Below are 24,882 nucleotides of genomic sequence, written 5' to 3'. Positions count from 1 at the left end.
TCTCTCTAATCCCATTAAATCAGGCGCAAAAGCTGATGTAATCACTGAATGGGACCAGTTCAGATTAAACCAGTGATGTCACACTGGCACACGGGAACAAGCGAAGAGCTGAGCGGCGACTCCGTCTCCTCCTGTCATTGCAAACGCAGCGCTCAGACGAGAACCTGCAACGACAGAAGAAGAGAACAGCGAACTTACTCGAGAGATTAGCCTCCACATGTCCCACCGGCTGCTGCAGGAGTTCTGTCACACTTTGTAAAGCTCTGCAGCCGGAAGGTTTTAGTCCTGGGAGCAGGATCATTACGCGCTCCCCTTCGCTTCTTCTTCTCCAGCCCGTGTGCGCGCCACACTCCGTCAGTCCGTGGATTGCCACAGTGGATGGTCAGCAGCCCTCAGAGCCGTGCCTCCGGGCTGCCAAGCTAAGAAAAATGCCGGGCGATGGATTCACCATTAAAAGTCGCATTAGGAAGTTTCTGCGTTCTCCATCCACCGGAAAGAACTGCAAAGAAAATCTCACCAGCAAGGTACGAAAACTTCTGATGTGTGAGTAGAACAGCCGGACAGAAGAAGCGTCCCGCTGCAGACCTGTTAGTGCTGCAGGCTTACCTGGAGCTAAAATCTGATCTGAGATACTTTACTGTAATTATTGGAAATCTAAGGTACAAACGTTTCACCTGCTTAACCCTGTAAAACCTGAACCATGAAACAACTGCCATAAAATTCATGTTTATTGTATTCACCAAAAAAGAAATTAAACATCGGCCTCCATATATGAGCTGTCGGTTTTATTGTTTTTACCGCATCCTGTATTTTTGTGCAATTTATTGATGCACAGGTTGTAACAAGTCACGCGTTACAGGGTGGAAAACTGAGAGATAGGCGCTCATTTATTATTATTAAAACAGCTATTGCGACCTGTTGGCAGAGTAGTGATAAATCATTATGAGAACAGCTGGCGTTGTTTATTAAAATGAAGATATTGCAGTGTCTGGACTGGGAACACCTATATTAAGCAAGCATTCACGATTTAATAGCTGATTTACTGCCAAATGTGATGTTTAAACAGTGGCAAAATTGACATTTTGATAACCTGGCAACCCAAAAGGTTGGCTTATTAATTGCTTATAAATGATCTATTAACACTGGTCAGTTAAAAAAAAACAAAAAATTTTAATTTAGAGTTCTTAGAAAGCATTTGTTATGATTCTTTTTATTGTTTGCTGATGTTATTATTGCACTTTTGTTAGTAGGACACTGAGGCTCGGCTACATTCATATGTTCACTCAGACTAATCAATGATGCCAGCAGTTGGTTTCTAATTCCCAAGGCAGACACAGACAGGCAGCCAAGCCAGCTGTCACATCCTCACTTTGTCTTTGAGATCTTTTTCTTTTTTCTTTTTTTTTTTACGCCTCAAACACCCAAAAGATAAAACGACAACAGTTTTCTGTCTCGAGCCTGTTGTTGGACACGTATCAATCAAAGACACGCTTGGTGCTGCACATCAGCAGCTCAGAGTCTGCTCGTTTATCACAGAGTTTGTGCAGGTGTGCAATAAAGACAATAACGGTGATCAATACTTTTCAGATTTGACAGCCTGAATCTTGAAACTGCCAGGAAAGGCTGCTTTTTAATACATAAGATGCCAGAATGTTGTACACAAACAGCACATTTACTTGTGTCTTTACTGACTTCTCTCTCTATTCTTCTGTCAGCCTCCACTATTTTATTTTTCTTTTCTAATTATGATGAATTCCTGAAAACCAAACCCGCCCTGTGTTGTCTCTCTACAGGTGACTCTGGAAAAAGTGTTGGGCATCACCTCTTCAGGAAACAGCGCTCTGGCCTGCGACCCTCGATCTGGACTTGTGGCCTATCCTGCAGGGTGAGATGAGAGAGACTGTTTATGCGTTGTTATCTTCCTAATCTGACCTTTGACTTATCAGCACTTTGCTCGCTCCCAGCTGCCTTATCATATCTACCTCATGCGGATGTTTAGTGTGCAAATTTCTGCGTGTGTGTTATCTCTGCATCATCTCAGAGGACTGGAGCTCTGTGTTGGTTTTTTTTCTTTATCCCATCCTTGGGGAGGCTGTCTCTGGCACAGTGATAGCTTGTTGTGCAGTATTATTAATTCTTGCTGCTATAGCTTTAATCAGCATAGAATATAAAAATGAGGATGGTTATGCTGGATGGTTTAGATCTGCAGTGGTGATACTGGGGGGGTTGGCCTCGGAGTGGGTGAAAGCAGTGTTTAAAAACAAGCAGAGAGGGTCCTGCCAGGTCGCAACAAAATCTGTGCACTTGAGCTGATTTTGTTCTGGAACCTTCCAACAAAGCTGTATTAATATTAAGAAGGCCAGCGGTCAAAGGGGAAAAACGAGGAGAATTAGAGCAGTATTGCAACAACGTGTAAAGGAGTGTAAGGGTGTGTGTGTGTCTGTGTGAGGCATGCATGGGCACGTCTTTGCACAAATGGTTCTGCTCATCGTTGTACTAAATGGTGCACAATCTGGCAACCCACCTGCTGTCTCAGTTTAAATCTGTGCAGGCTGCTCTGTACCAGGTTTCCTGGCACGGTGCAGTTCACTAGCAGGTCCAATGCTGATCTAAGTTCTGCTCACGAGCTAGGATGCAAAAAGGATTTTGAATTAATAGGTAACAATATTATGCGTCCGTTATTTCAATATGGAAAAGTATATGATGAAATATATAGTATAGACTAAAAATGACTCACGTTATGTCTAGTCGTGCTTTCATTTTTCATGTAATGTAGTGTAATCTTCTTTCTGAATGTTCCCTCTAAGGAAGTTATTCTGTATTTTGAAAACTAGACTAAGGACGGAAAATCTTGTGCACTTTCCCAACCCAAGTTTTAAAATGTGTGTGCGCGCTTGTGTTCCTATTCATTTCGTTTTTGTAGGAACACCCAGTCATCTCCAAGTTTCAGTCGTCTAGCTTTTGATTTATGGTGAAGCTGAAAATTTTGGAGGTAGTTCTCCTTCTTCATTAATATATCCAACTGGTGCAATGTACAACTACAAAACGACCCCAGAGCATGATGCTACCACCACCCTGCTTCACAGGAGGTGCATTGTGCTTAGGTTTGACCTTTACTCCGGAAAGGCATACCCCTTGTCATTGTTGCCAAATGGCTCAATTTTTGTCTCTTCTGACTGTAAAATATTACTCCAAGGCCTTTTGGTCATGCATGTTGGCAGCTGCAAACTTCAGCCGAGCTTGAAGGTGTCGATTTTGGAGTAATGTAAAACTCACTTCACTCTGCAAAGTGGTGACACATCGAAACAACTTGTATTTACAGTTCAAAGGAATCATTAAAAGCCTAAAATCATCATTCGTCCATGCCCACGATGAGTGTGCGCAAGCTCCTGACTTCATCTGTATGTTTCACACAAAAAGAAAATGATAAATCATGAATGCAGAGTTTTGACCACAACACACACAGCTGATTTAAACCAGAAAATATTGATGATTTATTGGGGTTATTTTTGTGTTGTGGGGTAAAATTAAATAAAAATAAAGAGGAATTAGAAGTTATCCAGCTGATCTTTTGGTCATTTGTAAGTTTCATAAATTCATTTCTGCACATGATTAGTTGTTTTTTTCGCAATCACTACACATGTCAATTATTTAATGCTTTCCTAGAACATTAACAGCACCAATGTTTACAGTGTGTTTCTACTTCTCGCTGTTACCACCAAGGAAAAACTTCCAGATAAAATTCAGCCATTAGCATCAGGCTTTCTTTGGAGTTGCACAGTTTGAATGTTTAAACATTTGCACCTATAAACTCTGTCATTAATTTATTAACATAAAATGGCCATTTTCCTTAAGTATGTGCATCGTTTCTCGACCTGTTTCCATATCAGACATTAATATGCATTACTGCATTTCTTGGTTTCCTTTTGTAGGTGTGTGGTAGTCTTACTGAACCCCAAAAAGAACAGGCAGCACCACATTATCAACACTTCAAGGTGAGTCACCCACGAGTACAGTCTTCACTGAAGCAGAGCAGCACTGAACTAATCATGCTGTGATGTTATCCTCTGTCCCTCTCACAGGAAAACCATCACAGCTCTGTCTTTTTCCCCTGACGGCAAACACTTGGTGACAGGAGAGGTGAGTTTCATCACCCTCACTTTTCTCACTTTGTCTCTGCGGGTAAACTCAAACTTGCGTCTGTCCTCTCGTCTTCTGTTTAGCTTTCTTCGGTTTTTGCTGTGTCAAGTGAACATCACAGTAGGACTGGTGTTTGTAGTAATTCAGATTTACTGCAGAATCCAGAGAATTAGCTTGTTCGCGTCTTCAGTTATCCACAGTATAAGAAGGAGTTAGCGCGCTGTGCTGCGGACACCCCAGCAGGATGGAGGCTTGCTGCAGAGCTCTGTGTTTGCAGCCTCTCCTCTTTAGAGGGCCTTGTTCTGTCGTGTCACAGCGTAATGTGTCTTTTCAGTCAAGCATCTTGAATCGGTTTTGTTGTAGTTACAACGCGGGCCTCGACACAACACGCTATCTTAATCCTCCCCGGCCAATCAAAGCCGATTAAAGACTTCTCTGCATAAGTGGATGGGCAGGCAGCAGTTGCCATGACGACAAAGACCAAAGTTCAAAAGCCCAAATAGACTTGAGGATAGGCTGTTCTCCTGGATTCTCCTGGAATTCAAAGGGAACCATGTGCTAAATTCCCAACGTTAGAATACTTTGAGTAATTAAAACTGGTTAGAGATCGTAGTGGATGTGGTGGAGAAATATTAGAGCCCTCTTTTTAACCCGCTGTGCTCGGTGATCAAAGCTGAGCGCATCACAGCTGTATTAGATGTTTTCCCACAGGCCCTTTAAAAGGAGGAGTAAAAGATATGCCCGAGTGAGTGATCTGATAAGAAATGTCCCTCACACACACACACTCATTCATCAAACAGTAGCTCATTTACATACAGGGGCAGGCTGACAGCGGATGTGCAGGCTGTTTTGTCCTCCTCTTCTTGTGTGTCTTTTGTATGCAGCTCTGTCTTCAGTTGAATGTCACACTATTTCTTTTGGACCTAATAACTCTGACCTTTGAAAGGTCCTTTTACCATATTATAATAGGAGACTACACAAATAGTCTGCTGAACTTTCGATCCCCAGGAGGGAATAATGTGAGCAGGTCAAGGGACAAGTAGACAATCAGAGGACAGAGAGAGGATGATCTTCTAGAGAGATGGACAGACAGGAATGACAGGTGACTCCTGAGCGGAGCCTGTTTCAGTCGACGAAAACATTAAGACCCTTTAGTGTATGAATGGAGGAGTGTTCGCCATCTTACTAACAACCTAACATTGTTTTTAAACGTCGACTCCTCCCCCCCTTACCATTTTTTTTTCTCATCAGAGCGGTCACCTACCGGCGGTGAGGGTATGGGACGTGGCAGAACGGAAGCAAGTGGCCGAGCTCCAGAAGCACAAGTACGGCGTCTCCTGTGTGGCTTTCTCCCCCAATGGCAAATACATAGTCAGTGTAGGAAATCAACATGACATGATGGTCAACGTCTGGGCGTGGAAGGTTTGTCTCCCTTGAAAGTTTCTAAAGCTCAAATCCTACTTGTGCTTTTACACCTTCTTCCGTTCTCCTGACTGCTTTAATCAGGACAATGATGGTTTAATGTCTGATGACTGGCAATTTTTAAGCTCAATTTTTTCAAACTCTAAATGAAAAAATAACTTTAAAGTAGTGAAAATGTCTAAAACCACGTAGTGAATGTGATGTTACACTGTTGAGCAGCGAGTCCTATTGTGTTTTAGTTGTGTGATCTCTTTCGAATGTGTTGTTCTTTGCAGAAAGATGTAATAGTGGCCGCTAACAAGGTGTCCAGTAAGGTGAAAGGTGTGTCTTTCTCCGAGGACAGCTCCTACTTTGTCACAGTGGGGAACAGGCATGTCAAGTTCTGGTATCTGGATCACTGCAAGGCCAACAAGGTATGAGAGGCTTTCCTATCTTTTATTACTGCCTGGAGTTATTTCCCTACCTTTTACTTCTGCTTTATTTTTGCATAACTGAATAACTTTAGTGCACTCTTACATTATGCAAATACATTTGTGAGACCCAGGGATTATTAATTTTCAGCAGCACACATGCAACATTTCAGGGAAGCGCTTTAACTCCTTCAGTTGGAGCTTTATCGGCTAACCATCACCTCTCTGTGCTATGTAGGCCAGCGCTCCTGTGCCTCTGCTGGGCCGCTCCGGGCTGCTGGGAGAGCTGAGGAACAATTTCTTCTGTGATGTAGCTTGTGGACGTGGCTCTAAATCAGACTCCACTTTCTGCATTACTTCCTCTGGCCTGCTGTGTGAGTTTAACAGCAAGAGGATGCTGGACAAGTGGGTGGACCTTCGGGTGAGTGAGAGGGGAGGGGCTGTCTGCAGGTGAAAGGTAGAGGTGGGACTAACCAGACACCCCCACTATATGATCAATGTGATTTTTAACATTTTGTGACATATAAGAAAACAAAACAAAATGAATGAGATATTCATAAATCTCAAATTAAAATTTTGTCAGTATTTGTTTTATCTAATAAGATAAAGTAATCATACTTAAATTATTTGGATTTATGTAATTTTTTGCTGCAAAATTATATTGTCAAGTACCAACACTTTGACTAAAACCTGCCACAAGATGAATTGAACGGGGTCAAGCTGTGATAAATCACCGAATTCAAATCTGTTGAGTCGACTTCCCTCATGTTGTGTTTATTAACAAAGACTCGTTCAGACTGATGCCAGCATGTTGGCAATCTGCAACCTGCATTTATAGATTAGACAGCAGTTACTTGCAGACCTCCGACAGCCTCTCTGAGAGTTGTTGCAGTCAGTCAGTGGTGTAGGACATGAGCCCTCTTGTTCGAGTATTTTAACTTACTTAATAAAAATGATGATATTTGCTCTCCTGAATCTTTACAGTATCGCCAAGCAAAATATTGTGAAACAATGCTCTACTCTTAACTGTCACTACTGTTCATTTTTATTAAATGGTAGCTGAATGTAACATATTTGTTCTTTATGTGGTATTGGCCTCATTCAGCACTAACATGCATGTTCATTTAGTTATTATTTGAGTACAGTACAGGCACAAATGCCTTAGGTCAGTAACCATACGTGTTTATTGAACGGGTGAAGAGGATCTTAGAAGATTTAGAAGCAAGGACAGGTACAGGATGTGTTTGGAAAAGCTCCAACGGGGCTGCTTTTCTACTCCTCCGTAACCTTTGCAGAGGACTCAGCCAAAGCAATGATGTAATATTATCTGCAGGAGCATAATTAGCTTAATTTTTCAGACTTGAATGAATATAAATGTTTACCATTTTCTCAGAAAGACTATGAAGCTATGACTTGTGAGCTGATTATCTGGCATGTGTCTTTCCGTGCAGACCGGGCTGGCTCAGTCGCTCTCTCTGTCTGAACACATGATCTTCTGCGGCTGTGCCGATGGAACGGTGCGAGCCTTCAGACCCGCTGACTTGCACTTTGTGTGCACGCTGCCGTGGCCGCACCCCCTCGGCTCTGACATCTCCTCCATGACTGAGGCCAGGTGAGGAAGAGCTCAGGAATAACTCGGCCTTTCTTTAGCACTGATCCACTGCAGGATCAAGTGAGCTCTATTAATAGAGCTTTCTGTCTCAAGCAGTGCAAGCCCGAGTCTCGTCTAAATGTTTTTTATTCTCGAGGATGTCGGATTTTTACAAAGAAAACATCTATTCCTGTTGTCCCAACCTTTCATTCCCACAGTCATCTGTTCAACGCCACAGCGGATGCCCGTTACCCAGACACCGTTGCCGTTACCTATGACCCCGTCAGCTGCCGGCTCAGCTGTGTATATAATGACCACAGCCTGTATGTGTGGGACGTGAGAGATGTGCAGCGGGTGGGGAAGGTGCACTCTGCCCTCTTTCATCCCGCCTGTGTCTGGGACCTGGAGGTAAATGCATGCAGGAGGAAGTGAATTTATATAACCTCTTTAAAAGCTGTGAGATGTTCAGTGTGTTTCCTCAAGCCTCCTGGCTCAATAGGATTACAGCAGTACAACAGATTGGATTCTACCTATTGATTCGGTTAGTAATTTGCGGCACATTGGGGATCATTACACGAACAAAACTGGGAAACTTGGAGCTGTTGTGCTGTTGTACTGAACATTGTGCATCAGAATTTGGCAGCTTGAAACTGGTGATAACAGTCGATGTAAGACAATTCACAGCATAGTGAAACTGCATTTCTAGAAATCTAACTTACAGCATTAATTGTTTCTTAAAATCGTGCTTTTTTTTACCCTCATCTAGTTTATTATTAACTGAACCTCCTCCTTTTGTCACTACTCCCCAGGTGTTTCCAGATGTTCCAGAAGAAGTGGCTTCTGGTTTGTCATCAGGCGCATTCCTCACTAGTTCAGCTGATAACACCGTGAGAGTGTGGCGCATGGACGACTGGACACAAACTCATTCTCCAAACATCCTGAGCCAAGTGAGGTTGACTTCCAAGATCCGTATTCTCTTCAGCTGTGTTTCAAGTACAGCTGTGAAGAGTTACTTTCTGTCTCCCTCATTTCTATAAAGGATCTTTTGAATATAATCTACATCGACGGGAACACCAGCACCTTGCTGGATTCAGAGTGTGTAACAAGTGCGAATTCAGAGGTCAAGTCGGGGGATGGACAGACAGCGGAAACCAGGATGGGCATCAGGACCATCTGTGTCAGCCCAGACGGCAAACACCTGGCATCTGGAGATCGCAATGGCATGCTGAGGTAGGACTAGAAGACTAAGGCTGAGGCTGATGACAGACTGACGTGACCTCTGTCCTAAAACTGTGATATTCTGCAGGGTTCATGACCTCAGCAGCATGAAGGAGATTCTTAAGGTGGAAGCCCATGATGCTGAGATCCTCAGCCTCGAATACAGTAAACCAGAAACAGGTCAGTGTGTGTGTGAGACTGTATTAGTTACTATAATGATGACACGCTTGGAGAATATTTGCACATTGGCTGTGAATACAGTAGGTGATTATGTGGTCTGATTTCTCTCAGGGCTGAAGCTGCTGGCCACAGCCAGCAGGGATCGTCTGATCCACGTCTTGGATGCAGAAGACGACTACAGTCTGGTGCAAACACTCGACGAACACTCTTCATCCATAACAGCCGTCCGCTTTGCTGGTGAGACACTTGAGAAGCTGTCAACATCTGACGGCTAATCTTTCCTTAATCCGACGCTTTCATCTCCGCTCAGCCCCACACAAAGTCCCTCTTTTATTTCACACGCCGCACGACTTGTTTCAATAATAAATGACGGTTACGTGTGTATTCAGGTGGAGTTTTGGTTGCTTGAGCAAAGCCTTTCAGTTGCACTTTGCTTTCTCTTCTTCAGCCGATATGAAATGTTTGCACCACTTACTGTCACGGTTTCAAATGTAGATTTTTGAAGAGGCACTAATCTACTGTCTCTGGACTTTTTCATGAACTGTAAAATTCTTTTACTGATAATAGTGGGTTAATATAAAATAGGCAGTTTGGGGGCAAACTACTTTGAAAGCTTAGCTTTTAAGCTACCAATTACTTCATGCTGGAAGAAGCTGAACTGCAGAAATGCTGCCCTAGGGATGAGTCTAGCTGGGTTTGAGTTCCTCTGGTGTATTTCTGCATGGTGGTCATGTCTGCAAATGATGAGTCAGTGGGCAGAAAAAGGATAAGTATTTGGCCTACAGCTGTTTTCCATGTAGAGAAAGAAATGACGAGTTATGCACCGTATGGACAAAAAGTACTGGGCCACACCTCTTCATCTTTGAAATTCAAAGATTTTTTTTCAGTCCCATTAACCTGCTTTCAAAAACATTTATGAAAGAGCGGGTCATTTTAAACTGGTACTTTAATGGGATGCCACCACTGCAGCAAGTCAAAAAAAATGTGTGTATTAGTGGTATTACTGCAAAGTGGTTTAGAAACCACAGCGGCTCTCACCCCTAAACACCACTTAAAGATACAGAGCGGGGTTGCCCAGTGTAGCAGCACGTATTGCATAGAAGATGCCAGAACACTAAGCTAACTCAATAACTGCAGAGCTCCAAACCTCTTCTGGCATTAACATCAGCACAAGAACTGTGTGCTCCGAGCTTTATGACATGGGTCTCCATGGTGGAGCAGCTCCTGTGGGTGTAATGTTTAGGTGATTTTGTCCATATAGCTTAAATTTCCGTCTCTAGTTCTGCATTATTTACGTGGAAGTGCAGGGATATCAGCTTTAGCTTTGTATCCATTTTGCAACAGACAAGATTGCTCAGCTAACCAGCTAACTTCTTAAACAACATGCAAAACCTTATCTTGGTAACATAAAAGTAAGTTTCATACTAAAAAGGTCAAAGTGTAATTGTATAATAAGCTGCTGTATAATATTGGGGTAAGATAAGATAAGATAAGATAGAACTTTATTAATCCCTCGGGTGGGTTCCTCTGGGAAATTCGATTTCCAAAAAAGCACAGCACCGACAGAAGTTACAGAGTTATACACACACACATATATATAAATACAGAGACAATATAAATAAAATATACGAAGGGGATAAATAGAATAAATAGGAATAAAAATAAAAATACAAGTGAATTGCACATTTCAAGTATTGAGTCTATTGCACTGTTGACTATTTACAAAAGTATTGCACAAAAGGTATTGTACAGTGAGGTGCAGAGGCACTACAGCTTAGTTGTTCCCCCCTCCTTTGTCCTCCTGTTTCCCCTCCCTCTCCCCTCCAGGGAGGAGTTAAACAGTCTGATGGCGTGTGGGACAAAGGAGTTTTTAAGTCTGTTAGTTCTTGTCTTTGGGAGAAGCAACCTGTCACTGAACAGACTCTTCTGGTTGTTTATGGCCGTGTGCAGAGGATGTCTGGCATTGTCCATAATGTCCATCAGTTTCTTTAATGTCCTTTTCTCTGCCACTGTCACCAGAGTGTCCAGCTTCATGCCGACCACAGAGCTAGCCCTCCTGATCAGTTTCTCCAGCCTGGATGAGTCCTTCTTTGCTGTGCTGCTCCCCCAGCACACCACAGCATAGAAAAGTACTCCAGCAACCACCGACTGGTAAAACATCCTCAGGAGCTTCCTGCAGATGTTAAAAGACCTCAGCCTCCTGAGGAAGTACAGTCGGCTTTGGGCTTTTTTATACAGGTGCTCTGTGTTGCATGACCAGTCCAGTTTATTGTCCACCCACAGCCCGAGGTACTTGTACTTGTTGACCACCTCCACCTCCTCCCCCTCTATCTGAACCGGCAGTGGACCTGCTCTAGACCTCCCGAAGTCCACAACCAGTTCCTTAGTCTTTGAGGTGTTGAGTTGCAGGTGGTTTGTGTGACTCCATGCGACAAAGTTCCTCACCAGACTTCTGTACTCCTCTTCCTGATCATCCCAGATACACCCCATGATGGCCGTGTCGTCTGCAAACTTCTGAATGTGGCATAATTCAGAGTTGTAGCAGAAGTCAGAGGTGTACAGGGTGAAGAGAAGAGGGGACAGCACAGTTCCCTGTGGTGCTCCTGTGCTGCTGACCACAGTGTCAGACGTGATGTCCTTCAGCCTGACGTACTGTGGTCTGTCGGTGAGGTAGTCGGAGATCCAAGCCACCAGGCAGGGGTCCACCTCCATCCTGTTCAGTTTTTCTTGAAGCATACAGGGCCGGATGGTATTAAAGGCACTGGAAAAGTCAAGAAACAGGATCCTGACCGTGCCTTTTCCCCCATCCAGGTGTGAGTGGGCTCTGTGTAGGAGGTACAGGATGGCATCCTCCACTCCGACACCCGCCTTGTATGCAAACTGTAGTGGGTCCTGGGCATGTTGTACCTGTGGTCGGAGGAGGATGAGGAAGAGCCGCTCTAGAGTCTTCATAAGATGTGACGTCAGTGCCACCGGTCGGAAGTCATTCAGCTCATTGGGCCGGTTCTTTTTGGGGACCGGGACGATGCAGGATGTCTTCCATAGGGCGGGCACTCTCCCCAGTCGCAGACTGAGGTTGAAGACTCGTTGTAGCGGCTCCCCAAGTTCAGCAGCACACGCCTTTAGCATCCTAGGACACACCTTGTCTGGGCCTGCTGCCTTTCTGGGGCGAAGCTTCCTCAGTTGTCTCCTGACCTGATCCACTGTGACACTGGGAGATGTTTGGGAAGAGGGGAGGGGGGGAGATGTCTTGCTGCTGAGAGAGGGATTGGATTGGGTGTCTCTGTGGTCAGGTTTCAATTTTTTGAATGAAAAGATGACTAAATCCTGGAACGTTCATCTGGATGTCGCATTTTCAGTGGCAGAAACATTGCATCGCTCATGTGGCTTCTCAGTCTTAGCTGTCTGCAGGCTTCTCCAACCTCATAAACACTACATTTGCATAATGACTGACACCAGCACCACTGACTAACAATGGGCTGTGAGGTCAGTTTCATGATCATTAACATGCAAATTGTCACGACCATTGATCAATCTCCATGAGTGCTATTCACAGAGAGTTGGGGTATAGCTGTAATCACAGCACTGTAAAATAGTGAACAATGTACCCTTAGGCCCCCTCAGTTCACAGATGGCCGTTCCTTTTTCACGTAAATAGCCTCCTTGACTCCCCACTACTGTTCCTCCCTGTCCACTGACAGAGCGGCCACTGGCCTGTAGATGTAAATAGACTGTGGAGTCCTGGCCTGTGTTCTGCCATCCGCCTGGCTAGAGGTTGTTTCCATTGACTTTCAAATGTTGTCCATTACTGATAGGAATTTCACAGTCTAGGAAAGCTAACCTGTCATTTTTTACACCCTCCCTGGTGAACTGGATGTGTTTGTTCACTGAGTTAATGTGATCACTGAATTGTGGGACATCCTGAGATTTGATTTTCACCCAGGTGTTATCCACATATGTGAACCGATTACTCGGTGGTGTCCCAGGGTAGGATGGTAGAGTCCTCTTTTCTGCTTCCTCCATATACAAATCGGCCACAGTGGGTGAAACTGGGGAACCCACGGCGCCACCATGTTTCTGCCCTCAACAATGACACACTTGGTCGGTGTTGAGGGCAGGGTAATCCTCTCACACTTTTCACGCACAAATCATTTCTCCTACTGAAAACGTTCCGTCTAGATGAACAGAATCCACTTTCTGGGATTTCCTTGCCTGGATGATTGAACGTGCATGAAGACACGATGACTAAATGCTTTTGTTTTTTGTTCTTTAGCCAATGACAACAAGGTGAGAATGATCAGCTGTGGGGCAGACAAGAGCATCTATTTCCGCACAGCCCACAAGGTAACATCAGATGTTGGATATTACCCAACAAACACACGCAAAAGCATGAGTGACACAAAAAACTCCTGCCAAACGCCAATGTTAAAGCTAATGTATATGCAGGCTGCTAAATGCTAACAAGGTAGGAAACAGCCACCTCATTGTAGACTGGAAACAGTGAACCAGCTATTCTGACTTCATCAAAGTACTGCCTGCGATATTCTTCTGAATAACTAATTCTGGCCACAAAGAGCTTCATTGCATTTGACTTATTTTTTTTCATTAATTCCTCTCATTTAGGTCACACTTATTGGCACAATGGTAACACAATCTGTTTAGCAATTCTAGAGCACAGACCACAAAAGGAGCGTTTGTGCTACAAGTTGTATAACTATGAAATACAAAAAAAGAGAGGAAAAAAAAGGAGGCGACATTCTTTTGCTCTGGAATTGCTTCTGGGTTAGCAGGCCACTTACAGCATTTTTCATAAACTTGAGACGGGATTTAGGCCACTGCAGTGACTCAGAACATTAAGTTGTTTTTTTGTTTTGTTTTTTCCGGAGCGCAGTAAACAAGGGCTTGTTAGTCTAAAGTGAACCTTCTCTTTGGCGTACAGACATTTATGGAGTGCTCATTTTAGAAAGTTGTTGTGACAGGTTTGTGCTCCGGCAGAGCAGAAATGAGCTTCTTCTGTGCCGTTTTCAAGGATGAGCTGCAAAGAGTACCCTTTTCTGACTATGTCTATATGATGATGATGATGATGATGGTAGTGATGCACAAAAGCTGATTCTCTGTGGTCTAAACCTTGACCTATTCTAACTGCCAAACATGTTCAGTCTATTTTCCCAACTCCATTATTGTACGCAACAACTAGCTGTATACCCACCTTTTAATATGCAGATATTGATCCTGAGTCAAGCTGATCTCTGCAGCCTTTGGAGACTTGGCTCAATGACTGTAAAGCTGCGCATATTTCTCTTTGCAGGTTATATTGAGTTCAGCACGCTCAGAATAAAAGTCACATCATGCATTCTGCTAAAATACCCCTGATATTTTCCCTACCCTCCTCCAGCGCAGGCCTGACACTGTCTTGTTCTGTTTCACAGACCGACAAAGGAACAGAGTTCAGGCGTTCTCACCACATGGTGAGGAAGACCACGCTTTACGACATGGACGTAGACGCCACCTGCAAGTACGCCGCTGTTGGCTGTCAGGACCGCTGCATCAGGTAAGCGAGGGCACGCGGCTTCAAAGATACACGAGCTTCGCTAGGAACGTGTTCTTTAAAGGCGCCGGGGCTTATCTCTTCCTTCTCTCTGCAGGATTTTCAACATCAGCAGCGGCAAACAGAAAAAACTCTATAAAGGATCTTTGAGTGAAGATGGAAGTCTGCTCAGGGTAACATTTTTCTCCACAGTTGAAACACCTTTTTTCTTTCTGTCTGTATATATATATATACACACACATATATAGAGAGAGATACTAAAAGGCTCTTTTGTGTTGGGTGTGGCAGGTTCAGATCGATCCCTCTGGTCAATACGTGGCCACCAGCTGCTCCGATAAAACCATCAGCATCTTTGACTTCTACACCGGGGAGTGTGTGGCCACTATGTTTGGACATTCTGGTAACGCAGCTATCACAGAATAAATCTAACCACAATGACAGAGAACATAATGAGCGCTAACAAGCCTTTTTTTTTCTTGTTTTTGTTTGGCAGAAATCGTCACTGGGATTAAGTTTACCAGCGATTGCCGGCATTTGATTTCTGTATCGGGAGATAGGTGAGAAACCGCCTCTCAGAGATGTCCTTGCACCCAGGCCGAGGCAATCTTCTGCCGCTGCAGCTGTAGGAAATGGCTGTGGAAATGTGTTTGCAGATGCTTCCGAGCTGAAATGAAATCTTGAATATTTAATGCTTTTATCTCCCCCAGCTGCATCTTTGTGTGGAGGCTGTCCCCGGAGCTGACAATCACCATGAGAGAGAGGCTGCACCAGCTCAGAGAAAACCCAAACATACCACCCAGCAAAACCTCCAGTCTCAGGTGACGACACCAGCACACCTCCACCTGTTAATTGAGTACATTCTTTCCGCGAACCCAGCGCCGATGATAAAGAGCCCACCTCAAGCGAATGTATTCCCTTCGCGTATAATGACATGGCAACACAGATAGAATAGTCATCTTGTTGACTCTTTCGCTGTGTTACCCAGGCGTGAGGTGTACAGCGCTCCCGCTCTGGGGGGTCTGTCCTCTGACAGCGACCGTGAACACGAGGAGGACGACAGAGCGGCGAACGACGATGCCAATGACCCCGAAGACAACGCGACCCATTCTTCTTCCGCCAGCAGCCACGAAGAGGAGGACACAGGTACTGTGTGATAATTGATGACATGAATAAACATAGCGGTAACTGCTTTTGGTTTTTTTTTTACATCAATGAGGTCAAAAGGGTTTAGTAATAGGTAGACAATCCTCCACTGGTGCACTGCCCTGACATTCGGCTTCTTTGCAGAGTGCAGCAGAATCTGGAAAACAACCAAAATTGTTTTAAACTGACTTCCTCTATTAACTTTGTAATCATTGTGCTCCTTCCTGCAACAGGAGGCTCAGATGAAGGACAGGACTGGGAGCTGACAAAGGTAGATGTTTGTTATGACTTTAAATAAAATAAATCATTTTGGACTATTCTAAGAAAGCACAACTTAAAGCATCCTAACATGCAGTATTTGCTTTTTGTTCCATTAAAGAAAACAAAAATGGAAAAAAAACCCCCGCATCCCTGTGTGTTAATGATGCCATACAGTTTCTTCCATAGCAACAAATGTGATGGAAAGGGTGAATAATTGTACTGTGCTGTGTATAATGTATATTCCCAGCATGGAGTCGTCAGCCAAGTCATCCCTGAGTCCTCAAAGCGTCCCCGGAGGCGTTGGTCTCATCGTATGGGCTCATTGGAAGTGATGGTTAAATCCATGCTGGACCTGACGCAACTGGAAACCTTTGCTCCGAAGAAAAACCCCAGCTGCCCCCCACATGACAGAGAGAGGCAGAGCTCGCTCGGCCTCCAGGAGCCTGTGGTACGTTCTGTTTGTCTATAAGGGAGATATAGGAAGCTGCTTGTGTGGATCCGTGAGTGTATAATTGCACTGCCCGTTTTCTGCAGATGGGAGAGAGACCCAGGAGACCTCAACCCTGGCCGGACGCCGACTGGCTGTCCTCGCACACTTCCAGGGACACCAAGGGGACAGATGTGCTCTATCCTGAGGAAAAGGAGGACGACACAAGTCCTCTGGACAGGTAAACCTCTGCCTGCTACGCACTGTTTTGCCCGACTGATTGCAATGCCACTGCAAGACAACAAAAGTCCTTTTCTATTCTCAGTTTGCTGTTTCTCTCTTTCTGCACCCCCCCTCCCCATTCCTCGTTGCTCCCACGTCGGTGATTCCATTACATCAGCGATTACTGCAGGATGCAAGGACGAGGGATCCGTAGCGAGAGCCAGGACAGCGCTTGCTCTTTGGATTATGACAGCAGCGAGTCCAGCCCAGATCATATTTTGGATGGTAAGGTCTTACTCTGAATGCATGCAGCATTAAAAAAAAAGAGTCTTTTGTGCAAAAGCTCTGAACTCCAAAAAATTGTGTAAAGCACAGTTGCACTTTTTCAGCAAGTAGCACATGACAGGAGACTGTCTGCTTTAGATGCATTCATGCTTATGCCCTGGTGAGAACATACATACATTATTTACATACTTTCATCAAGATTTTGCAGTTTTTCAACACAAAAACTAACACAAGAAGTCTAAACACCTTAAAAATATGTTACAACCCCCAGTATGTCTATCTCCACGCTGTAAGAGATTCTACATAACTGAAATAAGCCACACAGTTCCCACAAATTTTAATAACTAATTAGGAACAAGAAGCAAAAGAAAACTAGGAAAAGTCTAACCATAAACCATCAGCAACACTAAACTGCTGCCACTCTGACCAGCCTGGTGTACATCCCTGTTACAGCCCTCAAAAACAGTCCCAGTTTCTCATATCGCCCCCTTGGGGAGATTAATTCCCCACATCTGATCTAAGCTAATCCAACATCAAAACTAAATGTAACAAAACTAAAAAAGAAAAATGCATAACATGAGCATAAACCACTCAAACTGCTGCTGCAGTCACAGGAATGTGAAGGGAGTGAGAGAACGGGCTTCCTGACCGCCCTCATAATCGCCTTTCGTCCTTTTCAGTCCATAAGGCCAGACCAGATACTGCAGCATAACTGAGAGGTCTTTGTATATTTATAATGCTAAAAAAAATGTGAGCTTTCTTCACGTTGTGAGGTTTTTTCATGTTGCAGTACTCTCTGCCTGCCTGTGCTCAGTCTCAGGTTTTCTTTCTGAAGTGTGCCAAACGCAGGATTTAAAATCACGATTTAAAATGTCCAGGGGAGCTTTAAAATATCTCTTCAATGTACAGTGAAGCTCATACCTGCAGAGAGGGATTTGGGCGTGCAGAGAGACATGGATTTTATTTATTTATTTATTTTTATTTTATTTCGAGGCTCGATAAGAGAAATGTCAGATAAAACTACCAGGCTGGTTATTTCTTAAGGATTACAGAGTACCTGCTGCCCCCCTCCCTGTGTGTAAAAGCTGTATCAAGGCCACTGAAGACTTTGGTTTCTCTGTCATACTTGTGTCTCTGCTGCGTCTAATTTTGCTTTCGCTTTCAGATCCTGCAGAGGCAGAGTATCTGAGTGAGAACAACTCGGATGAGGAGAACGACGAGAAGGAGGTGGACGAGGAGCGAAGGGAAGGGGTGACGAGCATGGACGAGGCTCTCAGGACAATAACGGACAGTGGCGGATGCGATCGAGCGGATTTCCTCAAGCAGAACTTTGAGACGCTGTCGGAGGGCTGCACTACAGGTAACACAGAACACACAGGCAGGCGTGCTTTGAGCTTTAGGGAAATAACCTTATTCTCTTTGTTGTTGGGAGCCAGGGGCAGAAGATTGATACCCTTTTGATGTCTAGTTATGACTAATGTATAGCCTGTTTGTGGCTAACACCTCCAGACATGGAGAAAAGAATTATTGCTTTATTTCCCAGACGTCTTTAAATGACCTCACGTGCAAATTCAGACACAGTCAACACTTATTATCCTCTCAGTCTCACTTCTACTTCCTGCCTCTGTCTCAATTGTCTTCCTTTTTGTTTTTTCTTGATGTCCATCCACAGCTGAGCAGAGCAGAGTCCCGAGGCTCAGTATGTCTTCACGCTTCCTGGCCGGAGGACATAATAACCGGTACTGCCTGACCACTTCAGACCAATGTGGATTCAACAGCTATAATTACAAACCCATGCGGACTCTCACACGCCGCTGTGTACTTTCCCTGTCTAGTCAAGCTGTCAGTTTAAAGTCACATTGTTAACCCTCTACGGGTGATTTTGTGCAGGAAATTGTTTTCTTTTTTTATTCTTGGAGGTGGAGATGTATAAGTGTAAACAGCTTCATATTTTGGGGGCTAAATGATGTCTAAGCTACTGTTAAAGAGGCGGCTCTCTGCAGAAGTCTCCAAATCCACCTACCAGCACATCTAAAGCTCGCTAATTCACATGGTATATCTTGTTTAAGCAGTGCAACCCCCTCCTGTTTAAAGTTTACGCTAACTGACTGCTGGATGAGGCTTCATATTGACTTTACAAACCTGAGAGTAATATCAATCTGCACATACGTTAGGGGAATAATGTGTGTCTCACTTATCTGCTTCTCTTACCCGGTATTACCTTTCTGCGCAGAGACGTGCTTCTGTTTGCCAAAGCGAACGGGAAGGAACAAGGCGGCCGCTCCATTAAGCCCCCGGTGTCAAAAGTGCGGCCCTTGATGGAAGATGGCGTAAGCGGGAACGCAGAAAATAAGAGTCCCGTGTCCCCTGGGAAAGCTCAAGGGCCAAAGTAAGAAGAAAGCACATACATTAAGAGGCGTCATGGGGGTTTCATTTTTGAGGCAAAACCGGATCTGCGAAACGTAAAGTCACTAAATGATTCTAAAAGATCAGTATGAACAACATGGGGGGATAGATGCTGTGTCACAAGGCTATGTCAGCACAACAGCAGACATTTCACTGTGCTTTATTCCTGCCAGTCATGTGACTAAAATACTCACGCGTGCCGTGAACAGATGGTAAAGTTGCTGTATCGCGTCTCAGCAGGGCTCAGGAGAGAAGCAGTCCACCCCAGAAGACGACGACCACAGGGTCCCACCTCTGGAGGTTTTCTAATCCTCCCCCCAAAGCTTCGCTGCTGCTGGACAGGACGACGTGCATCCAAAAATCGCGCTCTGCCCAGGACTTGGCCACGCGCTGTACGTTTGATCCGGTTTCAATTCACTCATTTATTTGTCTGTGGTTCCTGTAATGTTTGTGTCTGATTTTTCAGTGAACTACAGTAATTCCATCCGCTGGCAACTGTGAGAAAGTTAATCTGCCTCAAGAGTGTATTTAAACATAATTTGCATTGCCGACTTACAGTTTCTTTGAAATTTGCCAAATTAATCAGTGTATTTTCCCACATGAGTTGAAAGTAACTGCTTTGTAGTCTTCTGAATCAGTTCATAACACTTTAGCACGTGTAATTTAATTCTACTTTCTTAGAATTAGTCATATTAATCTTCTCACTGTCTTTTTCTGCAGCTCTTTCCTCCCCTCTGCCCTCTAGTGACCAGAGGGAGTTGCACAAGAGACCTCAGCAGCTTTTCCTCAATGAACTCTCTCCCAGACCTTCCTCGTGCTTTTCTTCACACTCCTCTGGGTCCCCACAGTCATCCCAGTCCCCACTTCCATGGGAGAGCCCTAAACTCAAGCCCCAGCACTCTTACATGAACGCCACTGCTAGCTCTGTGGCAAAAAACCAGTCCTCCTCTTTTGGAGATGCCATCCATATAATGACCCCGCCAGGATCCCCCTTTTTCTCCAAGAGGAGGAGGTCGTCTGTGGAGGTAGAAACTGAGCCTCCCGTGCTCGCCTCATGTCCTGTCCTGATTTTCCCATCGTCTGCGTCGTCAAAAGATTCCCTTCCACTATCAAACATTCCCTCCTTGACTCCACCTCATCCTACAGCCAGCCAGAACGTCCCTCCTTCTCGCATCCCACTTCCTAAGCAGCCGCTCAGCCCTCGACGCAGCCTGTGCCTGGAGGTGAAGCCAAGCTCAAGTTGGTCTGGAAATATCCGCAGGGCTTCTACTCCTACAACAGACCCCGGATGTCACCATAGAGCTACTCCCCTAAACAAACAAGGTCAGAACGCCGGCCAGTCGTGTACTTTTTGATGTCTCCACAGAGCTAAGGAGCCGATCGGCTAACTGTGTGCTTGAACGTGATTTTATCTTGTTATTTTCAGCATTAGGCAGGCACCTGTCTCTAAGTTTGGATTCCTCTTTGTCATGTTCCATGCCTGTGAAGCAGAAAAGGGACTCAGTTTCTGAGAGGTGAAGTTTTATATCACTTGTGAAGACTTTGCTAGATGTTTTTTAACAGTCGCACATCAAATTGCTAGTTATTTGCTTCATACACAATATGAGTTGGCTGCAGTAGTATTTGTTCATTGTATCTGTTCAGTTCTGGGTATCTTATATACAAGAATTAGTACTGCCACTGCAACTGACTTACATTTCTGGCTTTTATTCCCAGTGCCAAGGAGCCAGGTCAGGTGGCTGTAGCTAAAGAGTGCCCTCTGGTGCCTGAACAGGCCCACACATCAAGCCCACAGCCAGGTTTGTCCTCCCACGACTTCTTTAACCAACCCTCCTCTTATTTGTTGCTACGTCCCCTGATGTTTTTCAGTACTCCCTGTCAGTCTTATCTGTCTCATATTATCTGCCTGCTTCCAGTTAGACCTTTACAAGGACGACACATGACAGAACAACAAGTTTTAAATATCTGCTTTTTTTGTTACATTTGTTACATTTATATTTGTTACATTTTGTTACTTTCATTCCTTTAGCTTCTTTGTCTTCAGCCCTCTTCTCGCCTCCCTCTAATATCAAAATATGGATGATTTTCATAAAATTTGCACATTTGTACTTCCTGAAAAGGATGAACATTTTCCGTTATGGCCTCATGTTTGCACACCAGGTACTGTTTTCCATTATCTGGGGAAATTTGCAGGTGAATTTGAATATTACTTAGACTCTGCTGTGACGTCAAATACAAAGCCTCAGTTAATGGGCAGTGCAGAGTTTTCCTCACATTGCTCACTCGCTCAGTAAATAAAAGGTATCTAATAGTTTTAAAGTGCTCTGGTGAATCTTACAATAACGCCATCCCCTTCGTCATACTTCCCTCCCGGCTGTTCCCTGAATGATAAGCGCCTTTCAAAGGCCAGGAATTTCTTTTCGCTTCATTTCAATTTGAAAAACACAGAAACCTTAAATGGCATTAAGTGATAGCAGCTCTGTACCTGAAACTGTGTTTTGCTGGATGATATAAACTGTGAAATCAGTTTTCTTAGTTTACACTGTTACAGCTCTGCAGCTTTTTGCAGCAACCTCCTCAACTGTTTGTTTCTTTTCTGATACCAACTTTTCCCTCTTTCTTTCTTATATGCTCTTCAACCTTTTGCACAACGTTTACCGCTCTCCTACTTCGCTCGATAACAGCGCACGCTTGTGTTTGTGCTATTTGTGCTTCTGGGTTTGGTGCTGATTTTCTGCATGCTGTGCCGTACTTGAAATTCATTCTCTCTATCTCTCTCTGCAGATCGCTCAGTCACCTTGGAAACTTGTAGGCAGGTTGTTACCGACCTTCACAGCAGTCTGCGGAAAACTGTCATGTTATACACTACGGTCAGTGTGTGCGTCTGTGTATATGAATGCGTGAAAATGGTGGGTGGATGGAGAACTTGATAGAAAGCAGGAAACAGAGAGAGAATAAGACAAAGGGGAAAAGCAAACATCTATAATCTGATGAAGCGAAAGAAGAGATAAAGGCACTGCCCATCTGTGTGTGCCCCTGGCTGCCTGTTGACTGCATGAACTGCATAAAAGACATGTGTGTCTGGGCATTTTAAAGCCACCCATTTTAAAATTCTCAACATGGCTTTCACCTTGTTGTTTTTGCTTTGTTTTTGTTTTTTAAATATAGTCAGAAGTGACTACATTTAAACAAGAGGGTTAACTGTTATCAGCTAATGCTAGCTAGCTTGGTTAGCATGCTAGTTTGGTTAGCCTGCTACCCAATCTATTATCCAACCAAGGGTTAGGGTATCAATAAAGTATCAATAAAGTGTATGTGTGCACGCATGGATCCAGATACCTGCTGATTAGGGTTGAGTAATGAACACAGGAAATTGTAGAATTTAACTCACCAAAATCTTAGCAGGGACTTTTTGGATGGGACGCTAGTACAGTAAACTACACAGCAAGCCACACTGGAAGGTACACTATATAGATAACATTGGTCACAACCCTTAATTTTTGAATTCACGTGTTTTCAATCCCACTGCCACATGTGTATATAATCAAACACCTAGCCATGCAGTCTGCTTTTACAAACATTTGTGAGAAAAAAATTAGTTTTCAAGAGTTTACTACATTTAAACGAGATGCTGTAGTGTAATAGGATGCCACTATGCAAAAAGTTAGCTTGTGAAATTTCTTCCCTCCCAGATACTACATGATGTGATATTACTGTAAAGTGGAAGCGTTATAGAGCGGGGTTGCTGAGTACTGAGGCACATATTTTGTTAAAGTCACCACAAGCACTTTGCTGACTCAGTAACTCCTGTGTCATTATCATCAAAAACTGTGTGCCGGGAGCTTCATAGCTCATGGGTTTCCAGGGTGGAGCAGCTCCTGTTGGTGTAATGTGTAGGTGGCCTAGTGAAAAAAAAAAAGATTTAAAAAAATATATACTTACCAAATAAAGTGTATGTTTTAGTACATTAAATGGTGAACAGGATGGGTGTAGCTACTTTTGCCATTCAAAGTAGCTACAAAGTAGCCCATATTAAATGCTTAACAGATTTTAAATGGGTGAATTATAAAAACATTCACACTTTGTTATGAAAGGGAAAGTGCTCTATAAGAACTACAATCATTTTCTATCTGGTGGAAAACATGTTTATTTCTTCTGTAAAGTTGAGTATTTTAACATGAAACGGCATGGAGACTTGACTCTGCTTTTGGGCAAGCCTCAAGTGGTCGTTCAGGGTACTACAACTTTCACTCCATCATTGGCTTTCCTTTTAATTTCTGGAAGTTTGGATGGCTGACTTACTTTATATATGCATGTGTTCATTAACAACAGGTACTACAACATAGCCAACAGACCAGTGAAGATCAACATGAGATGAGGAGCATCCTGTCCAAGGCGCTGCTTACAGTTAAGGATGAGCTGGACTCTCTGCCTCATCCTTCCTCACCCCAATCTGAAGGGCCCCCAGGGGTAAACTGTGACGGAGAGAAGGCCCTGGCTCTGCTGGAGCAGTACGCTGAGCTGCTGGTGAAGTCTGTAGAAAAGAGACTAGACACCAAGACCTGAAGAGATAGACTAATGTTTGCAGGGCCCATAAACCAGGAGGAGAAAGATTTGGAAAATGGATGTTGAGTATTATTGTCTAGAATATATATATATATATATATATATATATATATATATATATATATATATATATATATATATATATTTTTTTTTTTTAATTGCCTTACTTTCACATTGCTGTTGCTCTCCTTTCTCTGTGGAGCATTTTTTAAACTATCTAATTGAATTTTTCTAAGTGAATGTTACAAAGGGAAACACTGGAGGTACAAAGGTGATGAAGTCACGTGAAGAGCAGAGGTAGTCCAAAACTAGAAGACCACATGGGTTTAAAAAATATGCCACAGTTTTTGTTAATTATACACACAACTTTTGTTTATTTATTTTTTTCTGCTATTAAACTGTTAGTAATTGGATGAGAGTAATATTTTTTAAGCAAAGTAAATATATGTGGATAGAAACGTACTGAGATGTTTTTAGTTTTTACTGAATTTAAAAACAAATTATGTCCATAAGATGAAGCTAATCATTATTTGTTCCCAGTATAAATATCCAGGCTCAAAATTCCGCCTCGTCGTCTGTGTAGCTGTTCTGTTTTGTGGAAGTTGAAGCCTTGACCCAAATGTGATGTTAGCTTAAGGGTCTGGTACAATATCTATAATTTAACAATATGCTGCTCTTGAGGTAAAAATGCTAACGTTTGGGCTTAAAGGAGTGAGGACAGAAATGGTTTCACTGAGTTTTTACTGTAGGAAAGAGCTTTTCAGGCTACCTCTGTCAGTCGTTGACAGAGGTAGCTGATGGTGTTTTCCTTGTAAAACTCACTGTAACTTTGGTGAAACGATTGCTTGTCGACATGTATCACACAGTCGATCATCCAGTTAGTTCCTTTTATACGTTTGTGCTGATTTTTTATTTCTCTGAAAGAGAATTTCTCTTATTTTACTGTTATACAGTTTCATAGTGTTGATCTGTTAAAACAAAACACAATAAAAACATGGACTTGATTACACTAGGACCCTTGTACATTTATTATTAAAGGATTTCTACAGTTAATACTAATCGA

At 43.5% G+C, this 24,882-nt stretch overlaps 1 protein-coding gene across 3 annotated transcripts; it reads left to right on the top strand.

The window, feature by feature from the left end:
• The first annotated feature begins 413 nt into the window (after positions 1-413).
• Positions 414-23,819, top strand: LOC146616857 (mitogen-activated protein kinase-binding protein 1-like). Of its 3 annotated transcripts, none has more exons than XM_085371904.1 (33): positions 414-524; positions 1,794-1,885; positions 3,933-3,995; positions 4,083-4,140; positions 5,392-5,562; positions 5,838-5,975; positions 6,211-6,393; positions 7,424-7,584; positions 7,782-7,971; positions 8,373-8,510; positions 8,603-8,793; positions 8,870-8,961; positions 9,073-9,198; positions 13,235-13,305; positions 14,391-14,512; positions 14,607-14,682; positions 14,798-14,909; positions 15,003-15,066; positions 15,217-15,327; positions 15,495-15,652; positions 15,886-15,923; positions 16,161-16,361; positions 16,448-16,581; positions 16,741-16,847; positions 18,013-18,207; positions 18,520-18,586; positions 19,081-19,236; positions 19,494-19,645; positions 19,974-20,576; positions 20,680-20,767; positions 20,970-21,052; positions 22,038-22,123; positions 23,586-23,819. In XM_085371904.1, exons 1-33 carry the CDS (start codon positions 429-431, stop codon positions 23,817-23,819), a joined length of 4,557 nt encoding a protein of 1,518 aa, XP_085228030.1. In that variant the 5' UTR covers positions 414-428. The 3 variants fall into 3 exon arrangements, with proteins under 3 accessions (XP_085228030.1, XP_085228029.1, XP_085228028.1); XM_085371903.1 differs by having other exon boundaries at positions 429-524; positions 20,686-20,767; XM_085371902.1 differs by having other exon boundaries at positions 429-524; positions 19,491-19,645.
• The last annotated feature ends 1,063 nt before the right edge of the window (positions 23,820-24,882 follow it).

The sequence above is a fragment of the Diplotaxodon limnothrissa genome, linkage group LG15 (assembly GCF_057381915.1).
Source record: "Diplotaxodon limnothrissa isolate DT_005_m linkage group LG15, D_limnothrissa_male_GT1.1, whole genome shotgun sequence".
Taxonomy (NCBI): Eukaryota; Metazoa; Chordata; class Actinopteri; order Cichliformes; family Cichlidae; genus Diplotaxodon; species Diplotaxodon limnothrissa.
Note: the sequence above shows the minus strand (reverse complement) of the source record. Positions and strands in the feature narration are given on the sequence as shown.

Bases quoted from the DNA above. Each gene is read 5' to 3' on its own strand.
- LOC146616857 (XM_085371902.1), top strand. From the start codon at position 429: ATGCCGGGCGATGGATTCACCATTAAAAGTCGCATTAGGAAGTTTCTG. The intron at 8,511-8,602 runs GTGAGGTTGACT...ATTTCTATAAAG, and splicing joins CTCCAAACATCCTGAGCCAA to GATCTTTTGAATATAATCTA. The intron at 20,577-20,679 runs GTCAGAACGCCG...TGTTATTTTCAG, and splicing joins TACTCCCCTAAACAAACAAG to CATTAGGCAGGCACCTGTCT.